We start from the raw sequence: 25,928 nt of genomic DNA on the forward strand, positions 1-25,928 counted from the left end.
TGTCTTAAATCCGAATACAGCTACAACGGATGGTCGTGTGAATGAGGAGCTATAGCGAACGAATGAAGTTGCCTGATCCATATGGAATGCTTATGTAAGCTGATACCCTTTTCAAACGCCACAACGGTAGGAGTACAGTGGGGGAAGGAACGTTCGTTCGGATAGAGTTCTCCAACTCCATGGAGGCCTACGATACGATGTACCTACGTTTTTCTACCTACCTTATGTTTTGCTGATGATGTCGTGTAATTAATTGGTCCCGTGGTTGCCTGTTAATAATTCTCTCCCAACACGTTTCGCTCATCTCAAGCAGTTTGCTCAACAGAACAACTATTCGTACTTTCTTTCCTCTTCTGGTTCCTTCCTGCCTCCTGCCTCCTGCCTGCAATGCAACAGCTCATATCTCCAGGCATCTCCTCTGCGACGGCTACGGCGCCGTATACGCAGAGGCCACCCAGTCCACCTCACATCCACATACCTCTCTATACATATCGGGACATGATATTCCTACCGTCAAACGCCAATCTTGCGGCCCTAGGCCTCACGCAAGATGACATGTCCGTCATAACGGACGGCTACACGCCTCAAATGGCAGACAATGATCCCACCGTCTCCTGGTCATATGAAAGCCGCCGCAGCGCTCAGCGCATTCTCGATTGGCTCTACCTTGGACCGTCATCCGCTGCCCGCGACCTCGATTTTCTTAAGAAGGAGGAAATCACCATGGTCCTCGCCATCCGCTACGCCGTCGACGGCTGCGCCCGCGCCATGTCCTTCCTCAACGTAGGGTTCACGCCCGCGACGCGGGACCTCGGCATCGCGGTCGAATGCGTCGAAGTGAAGAGCGCCCACCACCTCGCCGCGGCGTTCCCTGCCATCATCCGCAAGATCAACGACCACATCCTCGCCTTCCACCGCCAGCCTGACATGGGGCCTATTGCACCCCCGGGCGGTGTCTCGGCGCGCCCCTCCCGCGGCCGGGTCCTCGTCGTCTGCGAGACGGGCAATGAGCGCTCCGGAACGGTCGTGGCGGCCTATCTCATGGCCATGTTCAACGTCGGGGTCGTCGAGGCGATTTGCTTTCTCAACATTCACCGCCTTTCCGCCTCCTTGACGGCGGAGCCGAAGCACTTGCTTACCGCTTGGGAGGATATCCTCAAGGCCGAGAGAGTGGTTTCTGCGTCGCAACTAGACATCCAGCAGCGCGGTTCTTCCGGTACTGCTTCCGCTTCCGTCTCGCGGAAGCGGAGTATCGGAGCTACCTTTGACGACGATGAGGATGTTGCTATGCAGGAGAACCAGCTGGCGACGCAGGACGACCGCCAGAGATTCGGTTGCAGAACTTTCACGCCTTTTGCCGACACTAGCGACGATAACATGGCCATGATGTGAAGGGCTTTTTGGCCCACTCGTCTGTATTAATGACTTTCCCCAAAATGGGTTTACTATGACCATTATGACGAAGGAGCAGGGCGTGATTCGGAGTCGTCAAGGCATTGCTTTTTTTGCTATTAGCAAAGGTTTTCTTTTTCTTTTGTTCCTTTCTCTTTTGCTAGGAGTTGGACGGATGGAATATGATAGTCGGATTCCGGTATTGAAAACGAATTAATGCCTGATAACGGACGGCTTGCGGTGATACCCGACTTCGCTACAACAGCATTGCACTGCATCCTCTAGAGTATCGTATTTGGCTTTTTAGAAGGTAGCTGCCACGGGTAACCATAATCATTAATGCAAGTCTCATGATAATGGTTCGGTGTTGTCGGACAATACTCTACAGAGAGGTCTGTTCCGTGTTCTTGACCTAGTATAACCCGGCCATCACGTTGCTTGGATGACTTACATCGACCTTGGGCTATGTAAGGTACCCACAGGAACTTCCTGTCCAATGGCCCAGCGTTTTGCATGTAGCAATCTGAGGGTAGTGGTGTGATGATACCGAGTTCTGCTCCCATAACATTGTCTTTGGATTATGTTGGGAACCCTCAAAGAGTTCCGTTGTTTGCGGAGTTGTTCCTCTATTACTGTGACAATAGTATTTGATAGTGATACCACTCACCTGATATTGATGTTGCTATTATAAATATGCCAGATGCGTTAGGCAGGGGCATACACGAAAGAGCCGGCGACTTGGGGATATTGAGCACAGAATAGTATAGAACATTAAACCCATATGATATGCCTAGAGACCAAGACCCGGCGCAGGTAGAGCAGAGATATCTAGACCTGGACTTAGAAGGGGGAGAAGAGAACAGGCATAGGAGAGGTGAATGTTGCAATGATGAGCTAATGGAGTAGAAGCTGCGTGAAGAGTTGGAACTTGACAGTGTGTGTAGAGGTGCCTTGGGGGGTTAGCACAGACGTTGGCCGGTAAACCACCGGTTAAGCTCTTGCCTTGATATCTTGAGTTAATATGGAAGTTGCGCACCTTCCTTATATGCAAACTACACGCTCTTACCCTCCTATATTGCCTCCATAACTATATCCAGGAGTAAGAGAACAACACGCACCGGGCTATATAGCTGCCTATAGCCCGCGTTGCCAACTTCACCATCATACAAACAACAGCATAATACCCACAAAACGCGCGACAACAACATGGCTTCCTCTGGCAAGTGATTATCCGTTTATTTGATTCCACAGGTGTCTAATACACATATAGCCACTATCTTGCCCAACAGGCAAGACGAAAGAGCTCTGCGTCGTCGTCGTGATAGACAGTGGATGAGGATGCTTATGGCTTCCACTGGTAAGTGAATAAATAACCAGCACATATGTTAACGATGCGCGCAACTAACACCCTTGACAACAAAGACTCTCCAGGAAGCCCTATGGATGACAGGGAACGTCTGAAGAGAAAGCTCATTGCCTATTTTCCAGAGATGGCCACCGGAACTGTGGGCTCTTTCTTTGATCGGCCGCAGTACCAGCCAGGCAATAGACCTATCGATTACTGGAACAAGCTGACTTTGACTGCGCAATGGATCCTCATCAAAACAACCTCCGACGGCCCTGGCACGGGCGTCGCGATTGCCTGGGTTGAGCAACTTGGCCTGCCCCGCGAGGACTTGTATCAGTTCTTCAAGATATACCTGCGCTATTTGAGGGCCTACTTGAGGGCCAAAACAAGAATCTACGAGAAATATGCGGATGAGGCCCTGCAGCTATTCACCACTTTGGACGATATCACGGAGCTCCATCGAACACCTCTCCCGACTGACCTCGTCACAGACGAGGATATCAACAGGGCGATTTCCTACCTCGAGAAAATCAACAATCGCACGCACATCGAAGGTGTGCGCAAATGGGCCGGCCCCAGAGGTGATTTCATCTACCTCCCCTTCGAGGAACAAATCTGGGTCTTTTTCGGGATGCGCCATGACTGGGAGGCAGCATTGACCGGTGGAATCGACGTTCATCCGGACCTCTACTTGGGTGGGGGCCCTCTGGCGCCAACCCCCATTGAAGAGGGATTCGACTTCTACGGGGAAGCCAACGGCGGAGAGACGTTCGGCCGTCAAGAGGAATCCACCCAAGAAGAAGAATCCTCCCAGTTGCCGCGCCGCATCCGAGAAGCAGGAGCTCGCATCAAACCGAACGAGGGTGGCATTCGCCCGGTTGAATATATCGATCCCCGCCTTCTATACAAGGAGCCCGTGGACGAACTAGGCCACCGCCTGGTGTTCAGAGCAGAGGAGCAGATAGTCTCCCGCGAAGCCCCCAAGGATGAAGGAGCGAGAGAGGAGAGCAAAGTGGAGGCTCCGACGAATTTTTTGACCGCCATGCGTCAAGACAAGCTGTTCGGTTCACCCATTGGCCAGACCCTCGCTAAACAAGACCCCGAGAAGAGCAACGGCGCAGGAGGAGAGAGCGACGAGTCCGACGAGAGTCCCAAGAATTTGTACCGCGAGCGTCAAGAGAAGTTGTTCAGTGGTGACTTTAGCAACCTATGCGAGGACGAAGACGACGACGACTATGCTCCCTCCAAAAGGCGACGTTTTAGCCAGGGGAAGCGCGGCACGAGCCAGAGATCTGGAGACAGCAGCCGTGGCGCCCGCCGTGGCCGCTACCGCAGATCTGATGTCCAGACTGAGCCCGTATCCAGAGGTCGGGGAGGTCGGGGAAGGGGACGCGGTCGACCCCGTGGTTCGCGAAACAGAGTCTCGGCAGGTTCTAAGGGTGACCATGCCACGAACACTCAAGCGCGATATTTTCCTAGTGACCCCCTCGGTGGCAATGAGCGTCCTGAAGGTTAGCAAGCTGAGGGCGGCCAAGCCAAACCTCAGCAAATCCAAGTTGAACTGATGAAGCGCGATTGTGAAGCCGAGAAGGAGACAGAACAAGGCCACGGAATAGGGTTCTGACCGGTTGGGCGTTACGGAACTCGCTTTTGACGAGCTAACTACTGGTTTGCTTTTTCTTCGCCATGAATGTGGCCTCACGGTATTGCAGGGAACATGGCGCATAAGGAAACGGGAGGGAGAGACAGACCCTTTGATAATGCTAAGAGGCTTTGCATTTGGATGAGGTCTCCATTCGGCTTTTGGGTGGTTGGCTTTTCGAGAAGAGAGAACACTTGGGTTGCCTGTGAAGCCAGCCCTAACCAACATGGACTGGGCAGCTGAGAGGTGTCGTCTGGGTTCGTTGCTCTAGATCTACGAGGAGAAAACAGTAGCTTAGCTTGAGAACGAAATGGCACAGATTGACCTACAATAACAAGTTTGTGAGAGGGAACTTGGTCAAGAGACGATCATTCCTTCAACATATGAAGTTGAGATTTACCTTTATGCTTACTAATATTCTGGGTGACGTCCATGTCTCGGTTTCCTGCTCCAACGGCCCATGAAGTGTGGGGTCCTGGTACCTTTCCAGGTCGACAGGCCCACATGCATCCGTGTGGAGTACCTCCTGATCATTACAGTGTACCCAGGCCAGGTACGGAGTGCTCGCAGACTCTATGCCCGTTGAAGGTTGTACCTGGGACTAGGACCTTCTTAGGACAATGACAATACTGGCAGCAACCAACTTCGTAATTAGCTGTTAATCCATCCCAGACATCTCACACATTCGGCTCGACAAACCTCCTTCTTCTGCCCGTGTCTGGTCCACCGAGCCCGAATCCCTGCTGACAATCGGCCAGTACAGCTGAACACTTCTGGAGCTATCCCAACGGCAAGGTCCAGCGTTGCGACGTCCTCCCCCCGATCGCCCACTTCCATCGGCCCGTCGTCCGTCGCGAAGAATCCCAACCGCCATGGCGCCCCGAATTGAGCCCCAGGAAGTTGAAACTTACTGGAACATCTTCGCGACGCGGTCCGGCGGAAGCAAATACCTGACGGGGGAACAAGCTGCTCCGGTTCTTAAGAACAGCGGCCTCAGCGATATTCAGCTCGAACGGGTTTGGGATCTTGCAGATATCGACAACGATGGGAACCTCGACTTTGAAGAATTCTGCGTAGCCATGCGCATTATCTTTGATATTCTGAATGGCGTAGGGCGAAATCCTCATCTCCGACCCCTTTTGAGTCCTACGCATGAATGGTGACGGGGCTGACGCAGTTGCTGCTAGGAATATGCCGACGTCCCCACGATTATCCCCGATTGGCTCGTCCCCGAGTCAAAAGCCCATCTTATACAGGCCAGCAAAGCTCTCACTGGAAATCAACCTCAGTTTGAGCAGGTGGACGACGACTCGGATACACCGGGCCTCAAAGATGGCTTCGATTGGTACATGAGCCCACAGGACAAGGCCAAATACGAAGCGATATACCTGGAGAACCGCGACATGCGAGGCGAAATATCATGTAAGCGACAGAACACAAACCGTTCCTCTACGGCATGAGCAACGCAGAGCTAACTTGGGGAATTCTTCTTCCTCTCTCCGCAGTTGAATCACTCCAAGATCTCTACGAATCCCTCGATGTCCCGGACACGGACATCCGGTCCGCGTGGAATCTCATCAACCCTTCGGCCGGCTCCACCATCAACAAGGACGCATGCCTTGCCTTTCTCCATATCCTGAACAACCGCCACGAGGGCTACCGAATTCCCCGGACAGTGCCCGCCTCCCTGCGAGCGAGCTTCGAGAGGAACAAGATCGACTATCAGCTCGACAGCAACCGACCGGGCGCCTCGCGCTGGGCGACCAAGGCCGACGATTCGACCGCCACGGGCCGTAAGACCAAGTTCGGGGACCAGTACCTGACCCGTCTGGGCCGCAGCGGGTTCAAGTCGAGCGGCACCGACTTCGGCTCGGCGGCGAAGATAGACGCCGAGTGGGACGAGGTCCGGCTGAAGCGGCAGCTCCAGGAGTTGGAAGAGAAGATCGCGCGGGTGGAGGCCGACGTGGAGCGGAAGAAGGGCGGCAAGCGCGACTCCAGGCCGGCCCTCGTCAAGCGCGAACTTGAGCAGCTGCTCGACTACAAGCGCAAGGAGCTGCGAGAGCTCGAGGAAGGTTCCGGGAAGAGCAAGGTCGGAAGCAGCCTCAAGGGCATCCAGGAGGACCTGCAGACGGTGCGCGAACAGGTCGAAGGTCTCGAGTCTCATCTGAGCTCAAGAAATCAGGTGCTGGAGCAGCTACGGAGAGAGATCGAAGACGAGAGGGCGAGCAGGTGAGGCGCGAGGCGTGAGCGACGGGAATAAGACACCCCGTAAAAGACGAGACGAGAACATGCCCTTTAATACAGTCACTTTTGTATACAGAAACTTTTATTCAGCATGTTTATTGAGGGTGAACGGTGGAATCGTCGCATGTACCCCTTTTTTACCCTGTTTTACGGCTGCATGTAATAAAAGACGATGGGTGGGGTTCGTATTAATGGGCACTCGGTGAACGGGGTAGGTAAATGGAGAGATGCATTTCTGGAAGCACATTTGCCATGCCTGATCGACGAACGCTATACTTGACTTCTTAGCTCTAAGAAGTTTCCCTTGTTTTCTTTCTTTTCTTTCTTTTCTTTCTTTCCTTTCTTCCCTGACAGCCCTTTCCATTACCATTGGGATCCGCTAACAAACTTGGGCAAGGACTCGGTTGCCAAGGTACGTCCCTTTATGAACCAAACGGCCAGTGACGGTGTGCTAACAATGCCCAGTCGACCAACGCCGCGGTTGGGGCCCGTGGTGCAGAGGAGCACATCAAACGGCATGCCCTTGGCGACCTGTTGCCGCTTGCCTTGGAGCGCGAGCTCGACATTCTTCGCAACACCCGCTGCCTACACATACGACTGAGGTCAGCATTACAGCCTCGAGATGGATAGCAAGTTATGAAAAGAAAAAAAGAAAGAAATCGAAAAGAGAATGAAAAAAGAAAAGAAAAAGCAAAGCTTACCTGCTTGTTGGTGATGGGGAACGATGCCTTGGGCACTGAGACGAGGTCACCGCAGGCCCAGACGTTCTCGTAACCGCGGACACGGAGGCACTCGTCCACGACAACATACTTTCTCTCGTTCAACAGCCCCGGATCTATGTAGTCCGAGTTGGGCACCAACCCGACGGTAGAGAGGTACAGGTCCGTCGCGAGAATCTCGCCATCGGATAAGTTGACCTCAGTACGACCGTTCGGTAGCGACGAGACGGTTTCGGCCTTGACGCCCTTTCGGATAACGACGCCGAGGTTGACGAGTTCCCGTTCGGCAGCTGCCGCGAGCGAGTCCCCGCCGAGGACCTGCTGATCGGCCGATACGAGGATGACCTCCTTTTCCTTGCCGTAATGGAAGGCGATCTCGGCGCTGACTTCTACACCCGTGGGGCCGGCACCAACGACGACGATATGGCGTGCCGACTGGACACGTTCGCTCGTTGCACGCAGGGTGGCGAGGGTTTTCTCGTGGTTGCCTGTGTCTTTCCAGGGAACGTCGTTGGAGGGACTGCGGGCGCCGGTGGCAAGGACCAAAAAGTCGTAGGACAAGGTCCTTGGACCGGTTAATGTGTCGACGTCAAGCGTACGAGCATCTGCATCCAGGTTCGAGGCCGTACCCAGGACGAACTCGTTGCTGTCTTTGGGGTACTGCGCCAAGCCAGGTTCGATGGGCTGGAAGAGCTGTTCTTCCTTGAAGTGTCCTGGGATGATACCGCGGACAGAGGCGATGTTCCAGAAGAAGTGACTAGTCTGAGGAGACAGGATTAAAGGCAAGCCCTATTAGTACCGGGGCTGTATTATCCAGGGGAAACTTGCTTCGTGAGACCTGTCCTATGCGGAAGAATTGATTGGGTTCTACGCTGCTGCGCGCATATCCTCGTCAAGCCCCTTATCCCAGGGTCCAGTTCGCGGCTGTATAACGTCTCTCCCAACCTTATCGTAGTCCCATTGCAGCCAAAATCGGCCACCCTTGAGGGGAGGATGTGTGAAGCATGGGAGTTGCGATGCTTTCTCTTACCTTCGAAACAAGAATGACCTTCAGGTCAGGCACTTGCTGTCGCGTATACTTGAGCAACCGATGGGTAACCTGCAGACCCCCATAGGAGCCACCGACAACGACGACTGTCTTGACCATCTCGACCATGTAAGGCCCCTGAAAACCTAGGATCTCCTTATCGACCGAGGTGTCCCAGGCCGCTGAGTACTGTACGTGCGACGCGTGAAGACACGCCGGTTGGGACAAGGTCTGTTCTAGTTAGGAGAAGGCCAATTGAACCAGAGCCAAAACATCTCACAAAACGCTGTGGATCAAGTCACTTCGTATCACCAAGCAGTACGAATTAATTTCCTAAGTACGGTGGGTTTGTAAGTGCAACGGCGTGCTACGGGAGAGCCTCGACTAAGGTAGCTAGTGAACTTATTAATCGAGGGGCTCTGAGTGATAAAAGCTTCCCTTCATACCCACTTGACTTTTCATTCTAGGTACTTTCCCTTTTCCCTCGTCCTCCTTGTTTCGGCGAAGGCTCAGGGTCCTTCGGAGCCGAGGAACGTCCTGTGGCTGGCGAATCATCATCGTTCTTCTTTCCAGAGAAACGGAGGAGGGGCCCCTCATTCACGTGCTTCTTTGTTTGGCTTGTCTCGTCATGTTTCCCCTACTTCGCAATTACGTCCCTGTGGTTCTTGGAAACCTATCATATTTACTATTTCCCGTAAGAGCGTAGCGCGGTTCCGGTCGACGAAGAATAAAAGCCCCGGTGTTGTTTAGAGAACAACTGCCGTGAACACAAAATGGGTTGTACCTCACCTCCGTAGGTGTAAGTCTATGTAAGGTCATGTGACCGTATGACAGTACCTTAGGGACGTACTCATACTTGTTGTACGTGTACGGGGCGGTGCACCTCAGTGGACCACCTGACGTTGTCATCATATCATTCATGTGCCCCTCGCCCTCTTCGGTCCCATGTGCTCGACCCCGCCATCGTCTCCGCGCCGTCACTTCCAACCCCCTTCTCGGCTCCCCGTTCCGCTCTCAACAAAAAAAAAAAAGTGCCTGTCCTTATTATTCTCCCCAAAACAACCCCCCTCTCCATCCGTACTATATACTTTTTTGTCTTCGTTCAACCTATTTTCCTTCCATCTGATTGTCTATACCCACCCACCAAACCCATCTATCACAATGTCTGCCCCCCAGAGCGATGCCTTTAAGCAGGCTGTCATCGACAGCAAGAAGCTCACTGCCAAGCCGAGCAACGATGAGCTCCTCGAGCTCTATGGTATGATCCAACATCTCGATCTCGTCCCTTCCTGTCTCTTTGATTACCACCGCACGGGTTTTTATCACCAATGCTGTCCGGCTCCGTGTCGTTGCTTCGCACGTTGTCGCCTTTTCCCTTCTGCTCACACTCCCTCACTGGCTTGTGGTTGCCACTTCGCGCTGACGTCTTCCCTCTATTTTCCGGATGTAGCTCTCTACAAGGTCTCCACCGGCGAGGACATCACCCAGGCTCCCTCCCCCGGCATGTTCGATCTGAAGGTATGCTCGAACCTCTCAAACTGCAAGCGGGCTTGCGGGCTTTTTTTTCTTTCTCTTTTCTTCTTCCGCTAGTCCTCAAGGGACTGGCATGGAGACGATACATAAGACTGGAGCTAATACGCAACTCTGCGCCGTACAGGGCAAGGCCAAGAAGAACGCGTGGCAGAAGGTCGTCGACGAGGGCACCACCCCCGAGCAGGCCCAGGAGAAGTATGTTGCCCTCGTCAACAGGCTCAAGGAGGCCTACGGCTATGACGCCAACAAGGAGCCGGAGGCTGTTGGTGCGTAAGCTGGCGAGCGAGCATGGGGGATAAAGCTATGGTATTACCGGCAAATCCGCACTGGCAATACCACGTCCGCTTGGATCGGTTGATGCATATATCTATACATTCCAAGTATCTAGAACGGAAGCGTCATGGCTGCTTGCTTTTCCGCAACACCGCCGCCCATCAAGCATATTAAGCGTTTCAGCCAACACCTATGCCGTGCTTTCCCTAGCGCTCTGTTCTTGGATAGGCTACTGTTCAATGTTCCAAGCAAGCCCTTTCCAATCCGGTTCGCTGTAAGATTTCTCTGCGACCCATGGTTCTTCGTCTCTGTTGTAGGGTTGCAATGGTAGGTTGTATGGTATTCGGAGGCCCACAACCGGCTTTCCATTTGTCGGTGGCGTGACATCGTCGGTCGGCATGTCGGTCTTGAATGTGCCAACCATTTTAGCTTGTTCATCACCGGCCAGGAGCGACGGCCAGACAAGTACGCCCACTTCCCAGGAGGCGATTCTCACTTCCCTCGACGCATTAGCTGCCTCGCCCCACGCCTGTTTGGATATGTTGGCGGACGTGAGAAGCGCCCAGTCAATGGTCTCCTCGCCGTACCGGATATACGTCTTGATGTGAGGGGCAGCCCGCTGGCGGCCGGCATCCCGCACAACAGCGTCTTTGGGAAGGCCTGTATCTCCGTTAGATTAGGGATGTTCAGGCTCTTAGTCTTGGCTATGTGAAAGAGACATGCTTACTTTTCCCTCCTAGAGTGTCATTTGCCCAGTGACAGAAAATCGGTCGTAGGTACTCGAGCTGTTTTGCCTGTTGTGCCGACTTGACCTTTGTGTGAATGGACGCCCCGGAGGCATACCCATCGAGACTCCTCCGCACCTCGTCTGCAGTAGGAAAGACAACCCTGAACGTTGGTTTGCGGGCGGTTCTTTGGTTCTTTGAGGATGCTAGGGAATCAAACAAACAATTTTGGAGCCAATGATCTTTGGCTCCCAGAGTAGCAATGGACGATATCTGGACGACCACTTCAGATCTGCCTTCCTGGACTGGGACGTCCTTCAAGACGCGCCCCAGAGCCGGCCAACCCCAAGCCGTCCTCGACGAATCTTGGATGTTGTGTCGGCCTGGTACGCTGGCAATGAGGGCCGCCCGAACACTTGAAAAGTCGTACTTGGCAAGTTCGTCAGTCAGAGGACCCAGACCGACCCTACGAGCGTCGTAAGCATGGAGGTACGCTAGCAAGTCGAGTTTGAATCTCTCGCCCGCCTCCGACGAGTGAGCAGCACCCTCGGCGTCTTTGTCATTCCGAAGACTTTCACGGGGGGCTTGGTCTGGTGATTGTGACAGCTTGGGAAGCAACGGAGATTTCCAGACAGCGTTCGTCATGTTCGTCCAGTCCTTGGGGATCATGTTGGCCGTGTGTATGATGACCTGCGCAGTATCGTCGTGGCGGAAAAGGATCATCATTTTGGAGTGATGAGTACCAAACATCTCGGGCATATTGGCAATGTGCATCCGGACATTCTTATACTGCTTTGCCGCTTCCTGCGATTGATGCCACGAGAATAAGGGGCTGATCTAAGCGAAGGCGAGAAGAGAGTGAGGCCCCGGTCTTTCCCTCCTCGCAACTCACCTCAAGATAGATACGATTGGAATCTTCCCGCTTCCAGAACCCGTGTACGACATGCACTTTGACGAGATGGCGGGTGTCCTCATCAAAGTGGCTCATGAGGAAATCAACGTCATGAAGATAGTTGAACTCCCAACTCTCGGAAATGAGAGGATCGCCGAGTATATCCGTCAATGTGATCGCATCTAGGTTCGACGAGGCAGGTAAGTCGCGAATCGATGTGAGCTGGAAGGGTGATCGAATCTTGGTAGATTCGGTCTGCTTCCTCCTCAGCGGAGGCGGACTGATGGGCCGGTTCAAGGACAACGGAACTGGAGAGCGGCTTGGACCTGGCGTGTCATCAAGACGCTGCCGCTTGGAAGGGGGCTCCATTGGTGTCAGGAGGTTGGTTCCTGTGCCCGTATTTCCTCGAGGATTCTTTTCAGGTGCAATGCGGCGAGCTGAGGAGAGATCCGCCGGATGGTCGTCGTTCACGGGCAAAGGTCTATGGAATCCAGGCCACCCAGGAATTAATTACCTTAGTAGATGGTTGATGGTGAGTACCTTACCTAGCTAGCGGTTCACGGGTGGTATTGGAGAATTGGACTAGCACTTCGTACCAAAGTACGTCGAACAATAAGGTACTGGCCTACCTTACCAAAGGTACCTTAATTTACCATGTCATGTGGTAATTATGTGTAAATGACTTCGCTGCAAACTTGAGTTGGTCATTGCCCTTTTATCCTGGAAAATATGATCTTAGCGACGACCTACAGTACACTATGGGTACTTATCATACATGTTATCGTATAGTATTCAATAAAGTACCTGTACATACACGGCTCCCTGCAGTCCGGACGGAGTCATCCGAAGCACAGACTGGAACGTCAGGCCTTAAGTTCCGTGTCCGTACCCATTAGGATCACCGTGAACGTTGTATGTTGTACGTTGTACCCTCGCCTTCTAGAAGCTTGAACAATAACAGCACCACGACCACCATAATAAGAGACTGAATTCCTCGTACGAAAAGGGCCGTCCTCTAATTATACCTATCTGCATAAGTGCTTATAATCTACGGAGTAGGTAAGTACCTACCTTAGGTAGCTAGGGACGGTCAATCGTGTCCAGGCCAACAGTACGAAATACTTCGTATACCTAGGTACCTATGGAAGGTACTTTGTCGCCGTACAGTCTCCACGTATCCTGAACCAACCGCCTAGACCTTGGCATGCTCTGGAATCCCCACTCCTATCAGGTGCCACGAGCTGACAGAAGGGTCTCTTTCCCGACCTGCATTCAATTCATATTTGGCCCCTTCAACTGGCTTTCGCCTCCCAGTATTGCCGACTTGCCTCCTTTTTTCTTTCTTCCCAGGACGCACATAGTGCACCCATGTGGGCGACTGGCTTTCTTTGTTCATTAAGCTATTCTATTTCTTGTCTATGACGAATCAATAGGAATCGACAATCTCCGGCTTTGCGTCGGCCTGTCGCGCCGCCCCGACCTCTTCTTTCTCCTAAGCCGCCAATTGTCCTCTCGAATCTCTCAACATCCGACTGACTTACCCTGATCTCAACCCCGTCGCTCGTCATGAAGCTTTTTACGCTGCTGTGCCTCGGTACGGTCGCCCTGGCGGCGTCCACCACGCGCAAGAAGAAGTCTAAAACGAAGGGACCAACCGTCTTCAACGGCATCGAAGTTCCACCTATGCTCGAGATTACTCCGGATAACTTTGAGTCCGTGTCCAACGAAACCCAGTTTATGCTCGTCAAGCATTTCAGGTAGGTATCTAGCTTTCCCCGAGCACCAGTGGCGTGCCTTCTGTGTTGCTTCTTGCTCACTCGGTCTGTAGTCCGTATTGCCCGCACTGCCTCGACTTTGCTCCCATCTACCAGACTCTGTACGAATACTACTACACGTCGAAGCCCCTCACCGAAGAATCGGGTAACTTCACCGAGTTCTACGACATCCGCTTCGCCACGATGAACTGCATTGCTTTCTACGATCTGTGCTCGAGCCTGAAAGTCTCGTCCTATCCGAGCACCGTGCTGTACAAGGGCGGAGAGCCCGTTGAAACCGTCAAGGGAGTCAAGGGCCTGGATATTCTGACCAAAGCGATCGAGCCGTACCTGGAGGCAGCGAAGCCGGGTAGCCGCCCGAAGACGCTCAACCTTCCCGAACCTGGCGATGACGAGACTCCCCCGCCCAGACCTGTCGAAAACTTTAATCCCGGGGGCGTCTCGATTGCCTTGAACGCGACCAGCTTCGAAACGTTGGTAGCGACGACACAGAAGCCTTGGTTCATCAAGTTCTACGCTCCCTGGTGCCATCACTGTCAGGCGATGCGCCCTAACTGGGAGCAAATGGCCAAAGAGATGAAGGGGAAACTGAACATTGGCGAGGTCAACTGCGATGCGGAACCCAAGCTCTGTCGCGAAGTCGGCGTCGCCGCCTATCCGAGCCTCCTGTTCTTCAAAGGTCCTCAGCGCGTCGAGTACGAGGGTCTGCGCGGCCTTGGCGACTTTGTCGAATTCGCCGAGACGGCGGCTGAGGCCGCACGCGAGGTGCCGAATGTGACCGCGAAGTCTTTGCAAAAGCTCGAGGGCGAGGAGGATGTCATATTCATATACTTCTACGACGACGCCACCACCAGCGAGGACTTTATGGCCTTGGAGCGGTTTCCTCTGAGCGTTGTGGGCCGGGCCCGGGTTGTCAAGACCAAGGACCCCGAGCTCGCCAAGCGGTACAAGATTACGACGTTCCCGAGGCTCCTGGTGTCGCGTGAAAAGCGCCCGACCTACTACAACCCCATCACGCCGGAGGAGATGCGGGACGTGGATCGCATTTTGAGCTGGATGAAGTCCGTGTGGCTTCCCATCGTGCCGGAACTAGTCGCCTCCAACGCACGGGAGATTATGGACGGCAAGATTGTCGTACTGGGCATTCTTAACCGCGAGGACCCGAGGACGTTTCAGTATTCCATGAGAGAGATGAAGAAGGCCGCGAACGAGTGGATGGATGAACAGATCGTCCTCTTTCAAGAGGAGAGGCAGGCCCTTCGAGACGCGAAGCAGAACCGCATCGAGGAGGCCGAGGCCCGGGACGACCAACGTGCTGTGCGGCAGGCTAAGGCGATTCGCATCAACATGGACAAGTCGCAAAGGAAAGAGGTCGCCTTTGCCTGGGTGGACGGCGTTTTCTGGCAGCGGTGGCTTCGTACCACGTATGGGATTGAGGCGACAGAAGGAAATCGGGTCATTATCAACGACGAAGATGTGAGTCGACAGGTTTTTTTTTTTCTTTTTTTTTTCTTTTTTCTTTTTTACCCCCGAGTTGGTGAAGTATACTGACAAGAATGCCGCAGCGACGCCGGTACTGGGACACGACTCTCGCTGGCGGCAAGATTCTGGTCTCCAGGGCGGCTATCCTCGACGCCCTTTCCAAGGTGGTCACGTCGCCGCCAGAGATCAAGCCCAAGTTCACCATCGCGTCCTTCGAGAAGCTGTTCTTCGACATCCGCATGTCATTCGTCGATCGTCCCTACTTCTCCACGGGTGTGGTGGTATTGTTCGTGCTCGCTGTCGCATCCTGGTTCCGTCGCCGCATGCGCAGAGCGCGTGGCAATCACCTTGCCCGTGCTGAAGATGGCTGGAGCACGAAAGAGCTCCTGAAAGAGGGTTTTAGCGGGGGTGGCATGAACGGCAACGGCAAGGTGGACTGAAAAGCGGCCCAGCGAAGCAGATTAAGCGAGGGGGAAATGCTGCAAGACGAGAAGCGAAATGGGGAGTTTTGGTCGATAGGTTTTGATGCATGCACAATACAGTAGCGAGAATTGGTTGTTGAGTCCGCTGGCGTTCCAATCAATCAGAAATGACGACTACTACATGATGGAGGGGTGTTGCGGTTTTCCACGTTTCCCATATGCATCTGGGGTTGGAGTTTTATGGAGTACGTTGTAGAGGATGTTTGTTTGTTAGGTGAATGGGCAATTTGCTCGGTCATTTTTGCAGCTGTTTGTCACAAACTGGGGGGCTCTGCATGTTGTAGACAAGCGGTTCCTTGCTAGGTTTACTTCCGAGAGTTCTTCCAATGTATTAGCTTATGCCTTGAATTTGAGTAAGTTGCGGTTGAAGTCCTTTCTTTTCAATGAGGCAGCCCGTGGAACAGCAACGGTGAGATCCATCCTCGAGTCTGGCGCAAGTCTGGCGCATCAAGTCCCAGAGGGAGAGCCCGCCTGGATGGAACTTGGTGGGGGTACCGGAAAACGGCAGGGCCCGATGACCCCCCGATATGCGGAGATTGGCCAATGGAGTGGGGAAGGATAAGGCGATAACTCGCCTAATTGGATAGGGGAATAAGGATGGATCCCGAATTCAGCCTTAAACAAGGTACGAGCGCAACTTGCCCCAAACTTGTTCCATCCGCTTGCTTCATGACGCGCAGCCTGGACAAGTGCTCAACCATCATTATTTGACTTGTCTCTTTCTCTCTCTCTGTCGCTGCGCCTGTGATTGGTATTGTGAAGCATTGAGACATTCGCTCTGTTGCAGACAGTCGTTGAATTACTTACACTGGTTCTGAAGGTATCGTAAACCATTTTCTTGTTATCATTCTCGCTTTTCCCAACCTTTTTTGCCTGTTGCTTCCTCCTCGCCGGAGACATTCAGCGGCGGAAAAATCACAATTTATCGCGAGGAATCCTCTTATCTTTTGCTGATTGAATATTGCGCATAGCCGCAGTGGTTTGTAGTTGCAGCGTACTTGCAGCGTCAGAGGCTCAAGTCCACTCCTTTCTCGTCACCATCGCCGTCTTACATCCTCCCTTCTTCGATACCGATACCCCGGTCGTCGCCTGCCATAGCGTTTCTATATCGTCGATCCCAAGATTCCACATATATCAAGACACACGGCGCTTCCATCCTCGCGCCGACCAAAACATCCGGCGTCCTGAAACCCCGCCCTCAACAACTGCGCTGTGCCAACAACCCTCGCACGACAGCGCTGCCCATCACATCCGTACGTACCGCACTCACAATCTCGCTTTACCCTCTCCAGACGGCACAGGCGCAACTCTGCAGTTGACATTCGTTCGAAAATGGCATCACCTTCTGGCACGACGTATCTGTTCTCTCCGACAGAGCACACGCACTTGATCCCCTACCTCGCGGCTCTCCACGCGCAATGCATCACGCACGACCGGTCCATGCTCACCTTCCTCCCGCCGCTGTCGCACGACAAGCTTCTCGCCTGGTGGAAGGAGAGGATAGCCGAAGTATCGGCGGGGACGCGGCTCATTGTGATCCTGTTGGACGAGTCGGAGCCCGGAACGAAGCCGAAAGGCCGGGAGCTCATGGGCGTCGTTATGCTCGTCATGCCCATGTCCGAGACGGGACCGATGCGCGGCTTCATGGAGAAGCTTCTTGTCCACACCAAGTTCCGCAGGCGCGGTGCCGCCCGGGAGTTGTTGCAGCGGCTCGAGGGCGAGGCCGTTAGGCGGGGCAGGACGTTGCTGGTACGTGCCCTTCCCCCTTTTCCTTAAACGGCTCCTTCTAAAATCAGGTCTCTTTGTCGCATTGCTGACGTGTGGTGAGCGAGTGCAGATGACGGATGCAGAGACGGGGAGCCCTGCGGAGGAGATCTACAAGAAGTTCGGGTTCGTCGAGATCGGCAAGATCCCGCAATATGGCATCAGCCCGAACAATCCCTCGGGAGAGCTTCGAGATGAGACCTTCTTCTACAAGCGGCTTGGCATTTGACCTTTTTGGTCTACGCTGGCGCTTCTGGCGCTCTGTTTGGGAAGCTTTGGTTCTTTGACATTTGGCCTGGGGATTATTGCTCGCGAGGGAGTTGAGGCGTCATTTCTAGATGGTCTTTCTTCGGATTAGCGGAGGCGACTCGACTTCTCCGTTGGGTCCATGTTGCGCGGTTCATCCTTGACGACTTAAACAGTGTGGCGCATATCTGGCGACCTCCACGAGAAGGGACAGTCCTTATACCCCCAAGGAGTACTAGCGTTGGAGGGGTAATTCAGTCTGTACACCGTAATCACGTTGGTCTGCAGCTCGGCTTGTGATAAGTGGTTGCAGATCTGCGGGCGCCTCTTTTCAACTGCATTCCTTTGCATGCTTTTACTCTGATGATTTGCTCTTGTGGAGGTAAGAAGTTGACGTGACACGCGTGATGCCATTCCTCCCCTATTGGCAACGGCCTGTGTTGGTGAAAAGACGCCATTCCTTCGCGATATTGCAACACAAAGCGAGATCGCCAATGAAAATGCAAAGCCTGCCGCGCTATAATGTTGCGGGTTCACTCTTCTGCAGATGAGACGAAGCCGAAACCCCGCCAGAGCTCTCCTACCGCGCGTTATAAGGTTAGCGGTGCGGGATGTTTCCTACTTTGGGCTCAGCTGGAACAGCGAAGGATGAAGGATTCCCAACTCGACCAGTTGGGACTCTTTTGACATGCCGAATGTGGAAAATGGGAAGTTGCTGCTCATGACCAAGTGCCTTGGATGGGGAGGGAGCTGCAGCAGGTCCTCAAACCCCGCCACCCCCTTCTTTTCCAAAGGCGAAACGGTGCCTAGGCGGTATCTTGGGCAGTGATGCGAACGACTCGCAGTCTTTAAAAGGGAGACGAAGGCCTCGGACGGGGGTTAAATAAATCCGTGCTTTGTCCGAGTCAGGTTCTCTCGTGCGGCCTTTTCCCTTTTCCCTTTGACCGCTGAACGTGACTTGGACTATTTCCCTTGACGAACGAGGTTTCAACTTGTTCAAGTTTTTTTGAAGCGAGTTTCCCGTTTCCCTTTCTTACATCATGTCTGCTATTCAGAACAATGTCGAGTCGGCTTCGGCGGCCTACTCTGCGGAATTCACCAAGGGCCACCTGGCCTTGCCTCCGGCGAAGAAATACCTCGTCGTGACCTGTATGGACGCGCGGATTGACCCGGCTCAAGCATTCGGCATCGAGCTGGGTGAGGCGCATGTGATCCGAAATGTAAGCTGGCAGACGAGGACGAGATTTCCCTCATTGTCCACCGTTATACATGAACGACGTTGTTCGGCGACAGAGAGGCTGACCATTTCGACTAATACATCCATAGGCTGGCGCATCCGCCCTCGACGCCCTCCGTAGCATCGTCATCTCCGAACAGCTGCTGGGCACAACCGAGATCGTCCTGGTCAAGCATACCGGGTGTGGTATGTTGACGTTTGCCAACGACGCCGCGTACGACATTGTCGATAAGAATCTGGGGTGAGTAACTGAGACCGATTCGATTTTCCTACCCCCGGGCCCCGTTCTTCTTCTTGTTCTTCTTTCTTCTTCTTCTCCTCCTTTCCCCGCGCTGGCCAGATGTGAAATGTGGTTTGCTGATATGAAGCCATCACTACCTTTGTATATAGTGCCGAGGCATTGGGCGAACTTAAGGATCGCAAACTCGACTTCCTGGCGTTCCCGGATTTGGAACAGGCCGTCAAGGATGACATTGAATTTCTGAAGGGGACCAGACTCGTACCGGAAACTGTTACACTTAGCGGATGGATCTACGAGGTCGAGACGGGAAAGACGAGGCGCGTGGTCTAAGGTAGATATTTACGAAGCGGCATCCAGGATGACTGGCGCGGTGAAGGACGGCATGAAATGGGGAGGGGGGCGTTAGTATGGCGGGCGGGTGGGTGCTGCGGGGAGGTGGAACAAGTGGGCCTGATTAGTTAATCATCCAGACGCGTGAATGTAACGTAAGGTACCTTAGTGTACAGCCAACCGTTTGTGAGCGTTGCCTGAGGCATAAAACGTCTAGGCTCCACCAATCCGCATTCGCGTGTCACGTTCGTGTTTTGGCCGCAGATCCGACACTGAGTGTTTACATCTCGGCAGGTCAACAATTGAAAATCTGTTGCTGGGTAGCATATCAAAACACATCCCACCATCCAACCTACCAACCATCCCAACAATCCCACCATCCCACCATCCCACCATCTCACCCCTCCGTTCCCTTCATCACAGCCGCGTATGTAAATCAAAACACCGTCGACCTGGCATCCTCCCTCTCTTTATTCTTTCTTAAACGGCTTTTGACGCCTGCTGTTCAGAGAGCGCGCCCAGTGTCCCCTATTGCTGTTGATTTTCGTCCTTGTCAACGTTTCGCCTTCGGTTCTTTCATCAACCCCCAACGCCACGACGTATCGCGGCCGAGCCTGGGATTACCGACCAGAATGGATTTCTCCGATGATGATTCTGTTTTCAATTTGGATGAATCAGATGGCTATTCACCCGTAGCGGTAAGTGTGTTTGTCTTCATTCTTCCATTCCCCCCCCACCTCTTGCGCTCTTTTCCTTTGAGGTTCGATACTTCGTTGCCTGCCACAATGGGAGGGCTGCTTTTTGGTTTCTTTGTCCCGCACCTCCTCGATTTGACGCACCTGTCTTTTTTTTTTCTTTTTTTCTTGAAAGGGCTACCACACGCAGACTTTATCACCTAGACCCGTAACCCTTTCCCAATCCTTCATCCTCCCGACTTCTTCTGAGCCTCCCCTCGCCTCGCTCCCCCCCCGCATCATACCTATCCAACCCTGCAGTCCAATCTATCCCACGATGGAACCTGGGTCTGGTACAGTGGGGCCGTCTCGTACTGACAATGCGCAGAAGCCAAAGGCCAAGCCTGCCGTCAAGAAATCGGCCCCGAAGAAGTTGACCCAGACCACCCTCAAGACCGCCTCGGCGCCAAAGAAGCGCGCAAAACCCGAGAGCGACGACGACGACGACGACGACGTGTCCGGCTTCTCCAACACTCCACCTAACTCCAAGAAGCAGAAGAAGGCGCCCGTCCCCAAGAAGTCGGCAGGGAAACCCCTCGGCGAGATTGAGAATGACAGCATGGCACTAGACGACGAGTCTATGGCCCCGGCCCCGGCGGCCAAGGGCACATCCAAGGCCAAAACAATTGAAGAAACGTATCAGAAGCTCACACAGTTGGAGCACATCCTCAAGCGTCCTGACACCTACATTGGCTCCGTCGAACCCACCGACCAGCAGATGTGGGTGTTCAACAAAGAGACCAAGCTTATGGAATATCGCAAGGTCACCGTCGTCCCGGGTCTCTACAAGATCTTTGACGAAATCCTTGTCAACGCTGCCGACAGTAAACAGCGCCGCGAGGAAAATAGCGAGGAGCCTATGACCTTCATGAAGGTCAACATCGACCGCGCTTCGGGCGAGATCAGCGTAGAAAACAACGGCAAGGGTATTCCCATTCAGATTCACCGCGAGCACGGCGTCTACGTTCCCGAGATGATCTTCGGTCAGCTCTTGACCGGCGAGAACTACAACGATGACCAGAAGAAGACGGTCGGCGGTCGTAACGGTTTCGGTGCCAAGCTGTGCAACATCTTCAGCACCGAGTTCACCGTCGAGTGCCAGGAGTCGGCTTCGGGCAAGAGGTACAAACAGACCTGGTCCGACAACATGAGCAAGAAGTCGAAGCCCAAGGTCACCACCAGCAAGACCAACGACTTCGTCCGCATCACTTTCAAGCCCGACTTCGACAAGTTCGGCATGACCGGGATCGACGACGACCTCGAATCCCTTCTGTACCGCCGCGTCTACGACATGGCCGGCACCATCAAGAACATCAAAGTCTACCTCAACGGGACCGTCGTGAAACCGTCTTCTTTCAAGGGCTACAGCGAGATGTACGCCAAGGCCATCGCGAAAGAACGCGCTGCCGAGGAGGGCGTTGAGCCCAAGGTGACTGTGGAGATGGAGAAGACCGACAACCGGAGGTGGGAGGTGGGATTCACCGTCTCCGACGGCTCTTTCCAGCATGTCTCGTTCGTCAACAACATCGCCACCACCTCTGGTGGGACTCACGTCAATTACATCGCCGACCAGATCGTCAGCTACCTGCTCAAGCACCTAGACAAGAAGAAGAAGGGCCACTCCCTCAAGCCGAACCACATCCGAAACCACATCTTCGTCTTCATCAACTGTCGGATCGAGAACCCGGCCTTCAACTCCCAGACGAAGGAGCAGATGACCACCAAGATCAGCGCATTTGGCAGCAAATGCAGCCTGAGCGACGCCTTCCTGAAGAAGGTCGTCGCCTCGGAGGCCATCCAGAACATCATGGAGTTTGCCGAGAAGAAGGCGGACAAGATGCTGGCCAAGAGTGACGGAGGCAGGCGGTCCCGCATCAACAACGCCAAGCTTGTCGACGCCAACTTGGCGGGTACCAAGCGCGGCCACGAGTGCACCCTGATCTTGACCGAGGGTGACTCGGCCAAGAGCTTGGCCGTCGCCGGCCGTGCCATCCTCGACCCGGATCGCATCGGCGTCTTTCCGCTCCGCGGTAAGATGCTCAACGTGCGCGATGCCTCCATCGACCAGGTCACCAAAAACCAGGAGGTCCAGAACATCAAACAGTTCCTGGGCCTGAAGCACAAACAGGTCTACACCGACACCAAGAGCTTGCGGTACGGCCACTTGATGATCATGACTGATCAGGATCACGATGGTAGCCATATCAAAGGTCTCCTCATCAATTTCCTTCAGGTCCAGTTCCCCTCGCTTTTGCAGATCCCCGACTTCCTCCAGGAGTTCATCACCCCCATCGTCAAGATCTGGCAGGGCAAGAATCCCAAGCAGCCGACCAAACAGAAGTCCTTCTTCACCCAGCCCGAGTACGAGGCCTGGAAGGAGGCCCACCAGGCGGAGGTTTCCCGCTGGGAATACAAGTACTACAAGGGTCTGGGCACCAGCTCGAACGAAGATGCCCAGGTCTACTTTAACCAGCTCGACGACCATCTCAAGGAGTTCGATGTCATGAGGCCTGAGGAGGCCGAGCTCTTCGAACTAGCCTTCTCCAAGAAGAAGGCGGACGCGCGTAAGGAGTGGCTCGGAAACTTTGTGCCCGGAACCTATCTTGACCATTCCACCAAGTCGATCACGTACAACGACTTTGTGAATAGGGAACTCATTCTCTTCAGCATGGCCGACAACATGCGGTCCATTCCGTCTGTGCTCGACGGCATGAAGCCCGGCCAGCGAAAGGTCATGTATGCCTGCTTCAAGAGGAATCTCGTCAAAGACCAGAAGGTGGCCGAGCTGTCTGGTTACGTCTCTGAGCAGACGTCGTACCACCACGGCGAAGTATCTCTGCAACAGACCATCATCGGTCTTGCGCAGAATTTCGTCGGCTCTAATAACGTCAACTGCCTGGAGCCCAGTGGAAACTTCGGTTCTCGACTTGCCGGTGGCTCGGACGCCGCCAGTCCTCGTTACATTCATACGCGCCTGTCTCCCTTTGCGAGAAAGATTTTTCCCGTCTTGGACGAGCCCAACCTCGATCATCAGGAAGAGGACGGGAAGAGGATTGAGCCGAAGGTGTACGCTCCCGTTATCCCCATGGTCCTGTGCAATGGCGCAGACGGCATCGGTACCGGGTGGAGCACGTCGATCCCCAACTACCACCCCATGGACATCGTCAAGAACCTGAAGAGGCGTATGGGCCGCCTGGACCCCGACGACCCGGAGGAGAAGCCTTTCGAAAGCATGACACCCTGGTTCCGCGGATGGAAGGGCACTCCCGAGATTGCCGAGAAGGACAGGTACAAATTTAACGGCATGTACGAGATCGACGAGAAGACGGGCGAGATTATCATCACCGAACTGCCCATTCGCATGTGGACGGACGACTTCAAGGCCAAGCTGGAAGATGTCATCAGCGGTGCCAAGGGTCCGGCATGGATCAAGGACTACAAGGAGTTCAACGACCACAAGAATGTTCGCTTTGAGATTCAGCTGGATGACAAGTACATGAAGGATGTCAAAGCCGACGGTATTATGGAGAGGTTCAAGCTGAACAAGCAGGTCGCCACCTCCAACCTGGTTGCGTTCGACACCCACGGCCGCATCCGCAAATACGAGAAGGTCGAGGACATCCTCGAGGAGTACTACGTTTACCGGATGGCGATGTACACCAAGAGGAAGCAACACTGGCTGCAGGTCTACCATGCCGACTACCGCAAACTCAAGAACCAGGCCCGCTTCATCAAGGAGGTCAATGATGGCGTTCTGGTCATTGCGAGGAAGCGGAAGGCGATCCTCGTCCAGGAGCTTCGCGAGCGTAAATACGAGGCCTTCCCGCGCGTTGCCGGTAAGAAGAAGAGCACCGACGACGAGATGGATAACTCCGCGGACGAAGAGGAAGAGGATGGCCTGGCAGGCAGCGCGTCCGACTACGATTATCTTCTCTCGGTATGTTGGCTCCTCCTGTGCAACAAGGGTGTCCTGTCCCTTCTTACTAACCTGTTTGCACAGATGCCCATCTGGGCCTTGACCCTAGAGCGACTCGAGAGGTTGCACAAGATGATTGAGAAGAAGAAGGCGGAGCATGATGAACTCCTGGCACTGAGCGAGAAGGACCTCTGGGCCCACGACCTGGATGAGTTCATTGCTGAGTGGGAGAACCAACTTGCCCAAGATAGCCAAATCCAGAGCAAGATCCGAAGAATGGGCCGCCGCGCGAGCAAGAAGATTGGTGCCGGAAAAGGCAGTAGCCGAGCCAAGGGCGATGGCGACTACCAGCCCGAACGAAAGAGAGCCGCACCCAAGGCGAAGCCCAAGGCGCCCGAAAAGACGCAACAGAGATTCGCCGAGATGTTCAGCGCGAAACCCAAGATCGAGCCGAGCCCTGACTCGGCAGCCTTCTCGGATGACGACTTTGCCGCCTTGAGCAAGAAGGGTAGTGCTACGAATGCTACCACAACAGCCAAGGGCAAGGCGAAAGCCGAAGAGAAAGCTCCGAAGAAGCCGGAAACCAAGACGGTGAAATCGGACGATGACTTCAGCGACGATGACTTTGCTATTCTTGCCAAGAGCACTGTAGCGAAGCCCTCTACCGCAGCAGCCGGGTCCTCGGCCACCGGACGTAGGCAACGAGCGGCGGCTACCAAGAAGCGGTCGTACATCGTTGAGGAGTCGGAGTCGGGGTCGGGGTCGGAGTCGGAAGACAATAGCCTGCTCGGGGACGTCGGCGATATGGTCAAGGGGATCAAGGGATCCAGCGGGGATGCCAAGGACGCTCAGAACGGCAGCAGGCTGAGCCTGTTTGCCATGAACAGGCCCGAATCCAGCCACGGTGGCCGGGAGTCCTCTCTGCCCAAGTTGAAGAGCAAGGCCTCCAAGAACGCGCTCGACGATGACAGCGTCGATGACACGAACTACGAGATGCTGGCGCGGTCCTCCCCGCAAAAGTCCCCGAATAAGGGCGACGACGACGTCGATGCTTTCCTGAGCGATGACGAAGCGCCGTTCCCCAAGCCTTCTGCCGCCGCCGCTACCGCCAAGACGTCGTCCCGTCAAGCTTCCGGTTCAGCAGCAGCAGCAACAGCAGCGGCGGCGCCTTCCACCTCCGGACCTGCGATCAAGAAGCCTCGAGGCCGTCCCGCCGGCTCGAAGAACAACCCAAGGGAAGATTCCGCTGCCGCTGCGGCTTCTGCTCCCAAGGCCAAGGCCAAGGCGGCGAAGCCCGTGTCGAAGCCTGTGGTGGCCAAGAAGCCATTGGCGCTGTCTCCTGCCGCCAAAGCGTACGCGGCGAAGAAGGCGTCCAAGAAGGTCTTCAGCGACGACGACGACGATGATGACGACGACTTGATGAACATGGATGAGCCTTCGTCCCCGCCGCCCCGGCCCGCGGGCCGATCGCGTCCCGGCCGTGCTGCCGCGGCCAAGGCGAAGCCCATCATCATCGATGATGACGATAATAGCTCCGTGGCCATCGGACACCAGAGCGATGAGTTTGAGTTCAGCGATGATTGAAGAATTGCGGCGCTACCTCTCTCTTTTTTTCTTTTTTTTTTTTCTTGCTCTTTTCTTTTTTTCTTCAGCTTTCCTCGACGATGGCTGTGCTTGCTTGTCGTCTTACTTGGGGACCATACCGTGTACATAAGGGGTGAAGGTAGCAAAAGGAATGGTCAGAAGTGTTTGGCCGAGAGGATGACGATAACATGATATCTTGCGAAGGGAGGTAGTGGTCCCCTCGATGTCGGTCGGACTGTCTGGCAATGCCTTCAGCCTCGTATATCTTTGTTTTCTTCTGGAGTCCAGTTAGGTTCGACTTGATAAACCCGGTAGTGCTTCTTTTTTCTTTCATCTTTTCAT

The 25,928-nt window shown here is 54.1% G+C and overlaps 10 protein-coding genes across 10 annotated transcripts; 8 read left to right on the forward strand and 2 right to left on the reverse strand.

Annotated features, from left to right (window-relative positions):
* Positions 1-192: 192 nt before the first annotated feature.
* Positions 193-1,729, forward strand: SODALDRAFT_330270 (phosphatases II). The gene has a single exon (XM_028611162.1). The coding sequence runs from the start codon at positions 388-390 to the stop codon at positions 1,390-1,392; it is 1,005 nt and encodes a 334-aa protein (XP_028468349.1). The 5' UTR covers positions 193-387; the 3' UTR covers positions 1,393-1,729.
* Positions 1,730-2,598: 869 nt separating this feature from the next.
* Positions 2,599-4,718, forward strand: SODALDRAFT_348761 (hypothetical protein; the record flags this gene model as incomplete). The annotated part of the gene is made up of 4 exons (XM_028613385.1): positions 2,599-2,615; positions 2,682-2,749; positions 2,824-4,107; positions 4,160-4,718. 4 exons carry the CDS (start codon positions 2,599-2,601, stop codon positions 4,303-4,305), a joined length of 1,515 nt encoding a protein of 504 aa, XP_028468350.1. The 3' UTR covers positions 4,306-4,718.
* A 257-nt stretch (positions 4,719-4,975) lies between these two features.
* Positions 4,976-6,896, forward strand: SODALDRAFT_330272 (EF-hand). The gene is made up of 3 exons (XM_028611163.1): positions 4,976-5,491; positions 5,570-5,804; positions 5,888-6,896. Exons 1-3 carry the CDS (start codon positions 5,255-5,257, stop codon positions 6,613-6,615), a joined length of 1,200 nt encoding a protein of 399 aa, XP_028468351.1. The 5' UTR covers positions 4,976-5,254; the 3' UTR covers positions 6,616-6,896.
* On the reverse strand, positions 6,838-8,492 carry SODALDRAFT_306880 (FAD/NAD(P)-binding domain-containing protein; the record flags this gene model as incomplete). The annotated part of the gene is made up of 3 exons (XM_028609049.1): positions 6,838-7,211; positions 7,328-8,107; positions 8,376-8,492. The coding sequence occupies 3 exons, from the start codon at positions 8,490-8,492 to the stop codon at positions 6,990-6,992; spliced, it is 1,119 nt and encodes a 372-aa protein (XP_028468352.1). The 3' UTR covers positions 6,838-6,989.
* Positions 8,493-9,176: 684 nt separating this feature from the next.
* On the forward strand, positions 9,177-10,444 carry SODALDRAFT_330274 (acyl CoA binding protein). The gene is made up of 3 exons (XM_028611164.1): positions 9,177-9,630; positions 9,823-9,890; positions 10,030-10,444. The coding sequence occupies exons 1-3, from the start codon at positions 9,534-9,536 to the stop codon at positions 10,177-10,179; spliced, it is 315 nt and encodes a 104-aa protein (XP_028468353.1). The 5' UTR covers positions 9,177-9,533; the 3' UTR covers positions 10,180-10,444.
* Positions 10,304-11,898, reverse strand: SODALDRAFT_330276 (phospholipase D/nuclease). The gene is made up of 3 exons (XM_028611165.1): positions 11,796-11,898; positions 10,906-11,707; positions 10,304-10,838 (listed from the first exon to the last, which is right to left on the reverse strand). Exons 1-3 carry the CDS (start codon positions 11,889-11,891, stop codon positions 10,408-10,410), a joined length of 1,329 nt encoding a protein of 442 aa, XP_028468354.1. The 5' UTR covers positions 11,892-11,898; the 3' UTR covers positions 10,304-10,407.
* A 1,184-nt stretch (positions 11,899-13,082) lies between these two features.
* SODALDRAFT_330279 (thioredoxin) lies at positions 13,083-15,901 on the forward strand. The gene is made up of 3 exons (XM_028611166.1): positions 13,083-13,552; positions 13,624-15,046; positions 15,136-15,901. Exons 1-3 carry the CDS (start codon positions 13,362-13,364, stop codon positions 15,490-15,492), a joined length of 1,971 nt encoding a protein of 656 aa, XP_028468355.1. The 5' UTR covers positions 13,083-13,361; the 3' UTR covers positions 15,493-15,901.
* Positions 15,902-16,866: 965 nt separating this feature from the next.
* On the forward strand, positions 16,867-17,527 carry SODALDRAFT_321878 (acetyltransferase; the record flags this gene model as incomplete). Its single annotated transcript, XM_028609659.1, has 2 exons — positions 16,867-17,283; positions 17,372-17,527. The coding sequence occupies 2 exons, from the start codon at positions 16,867-16,869 to the stop codon at positions 17,525-17,527; spliced, it is 573 nt and encodes a 190-aa protein (XP_028468356.1).
* Positions 17,528-18,485: 958 nt separating this feature from the next.
* SODALDRAFT_330281 (carbonic anhydrase-like protein) lies at positions 18,486-19,440 on the forward strand. The gene is made up of 3 exons (XM_028611167.1): positions 18,486-18,764; positions 18,871-19,022; positions 19,172-19,440. The coding sequence occupies exons 1-3, from the start codon at positions 18,585-18,587 to the stop codon at positions 19,350-19,352; spliced, it is 513 nt and encodes a 170-aa protein (XP_028468357.1). The 5' UTR covers positions 18,486-18,584; the 3' UTR covers positions 19,353-19,440.
* A 544-nt stretch (positions 19,441-19,984) lies between these two features.
* Positions 19,985-25,901, forward strand: SODALDRAFT_306892 (type II DNA topoisomerase; the record flags this gene model as incomplete). The annotated part of the gene is made up of 3 exons (XM_028609050.1): positions 19,985-20,050; positions 20,415-24,023; positions 24,087-25,901. The coding sequence occupies 3 exons, from the start codon at positions 19,985-19,987 to the stop codon at positions 25,584-25,586; spliced, it is 5,175 nt and encodes a 1,724-aa protein (XP_028468358.1). The 3' UTR covers positions 25,587-25,901.
* Positions 25,902-25,928: the final 27 nt, after the last annotated feature.

The sequence above is a fragment of the Sodiomyces alkalinus genome, assembly GCF_003711515.1.
Source record: "Sodiomyces alkalinus F11 unplaced genomic scaffold SODALscaffold_2, whole genome shotgun sequence".
Lineage (NCBI taxonomy): Eukaryota > Fungi > Ascomycota > Sordariomycetes > Glomerellales > Plectosphaerellaceae > Sodiomyces > Sodiomyces alkalinus.

Bases quoted from the DNA above. Each gene is read 5' to 3' on its own strand.
- SODALDRAFT_330270 (XM_028611162.1), top strand. From the start codon at position 388: ATGCAACAGCTCATATCTCCAGGCATCTCCTCTGCGACGGCTACGGCG.
- SODALDRAFT_330272 (XM_028611163.1), top strand. From the start codon at position 5,255: ATGGCGCCCCGAATTGAGCCCCAGGAAGTTGAAACTTACTGGAACATC. The intron at 5,492-5,569 runs GTAGGGCGAAAT...AGTTGCTGCTAG, and splicing joins TCTTTGATATTCTGAATGGC to GAATATGCCGACGTCCCCAC. The intron at 5,805-5,887 runs GTAAGCGACAGA...CTCTCTCCGCAG, and splicing joins CATGCGAGGCGAAATATCAT to TTGAATCACTCCAAGATCTC.
- SODALDRAFT_330274 (XM_028611164.1), top strand. From the start codon at position 9,534: ATGTCTGCCCCCCAGAGCGATGCCTTTAAGCAGGCTGTCATCGACAGC. The intron at 9,631-9,822 runs GTATGATCCAAC...TTCCGGATGTAG, and splicing joins TGAGCTCCTCGAGCTCTATG to CTCTCTACAAGGTCTCCACC. The intron at 9,891-10,029 runs GTATGCTCGAAC...TGCGCCGTACAG, and splicing joins CCGGCATGTTCGATCTGAAG to GGCAAGGCCAAGAAGAACGC.
- SODALDRAFT_330276 (XM_028611165.1), bottom strand. From the start codon at position 11,891: ATGAGCCACTTTGATGAGGACACCCGCCATCTCGTCAAAGTGCATGTC. The intron at 11,708-11,795 runs GTGAGTTGCGAG...CATCAATCGCAG, and splicing joins CCAATCGTATCTATCTTGAG to GAAGCGGCAAAGCAGTATAA. The intron at 10,839-10,905 runs GTAAGCATGTCT...ACGGAGATACAG, and splicing joins TGACACTCTAGGAGGGAAAA to GCCTTCCCAAAGACGCTGTT.
- SODALDRAFT_330279 (XM_028611166.1), top strand. From the start codon at position 13,362: ATGAAGCTTTTTACGCTGCTGTGCCTCGGTACGGTCGCCCTGGCGGCG. The intron at 13,553-13,623 runs GTAGGTATCTAG...CTCGGTCTGTAG, and splicing joins ATGCTCGTCAAGCATTTCAG to TCCGTATTGCCCGCACTGCC. The intron at 15,047-15,135 runs GTGAGTCGACAG...AGAATGCCGCAG, and splicing joins TCATTATCAACGACGAAGAT to CGACGCCGGTACTGGGACAC.
- SODALDRAFT_330281 (XM_028611167.1), top strand. From the start codon at position 18,585: ATGTCTGCTATTCAGAACAATGTCGAGTCGGCTTCGGCGGCCTACTCT. The intron at 18,765-18,870 runs GTAAGCTGGCAG...ATACATCCATAG, and splicing joins AGGCGCATGTGATCCGAAAT to GCTGGCGCATCCGCCCTCGA. The intron at 19,023-19,171 runs GTGAGTAACTGA...CTTTGTATATAG, and splicing joins ATTGTCGATAAGAATCTGGG to TGCCGAGGCATTGGGCGAAC.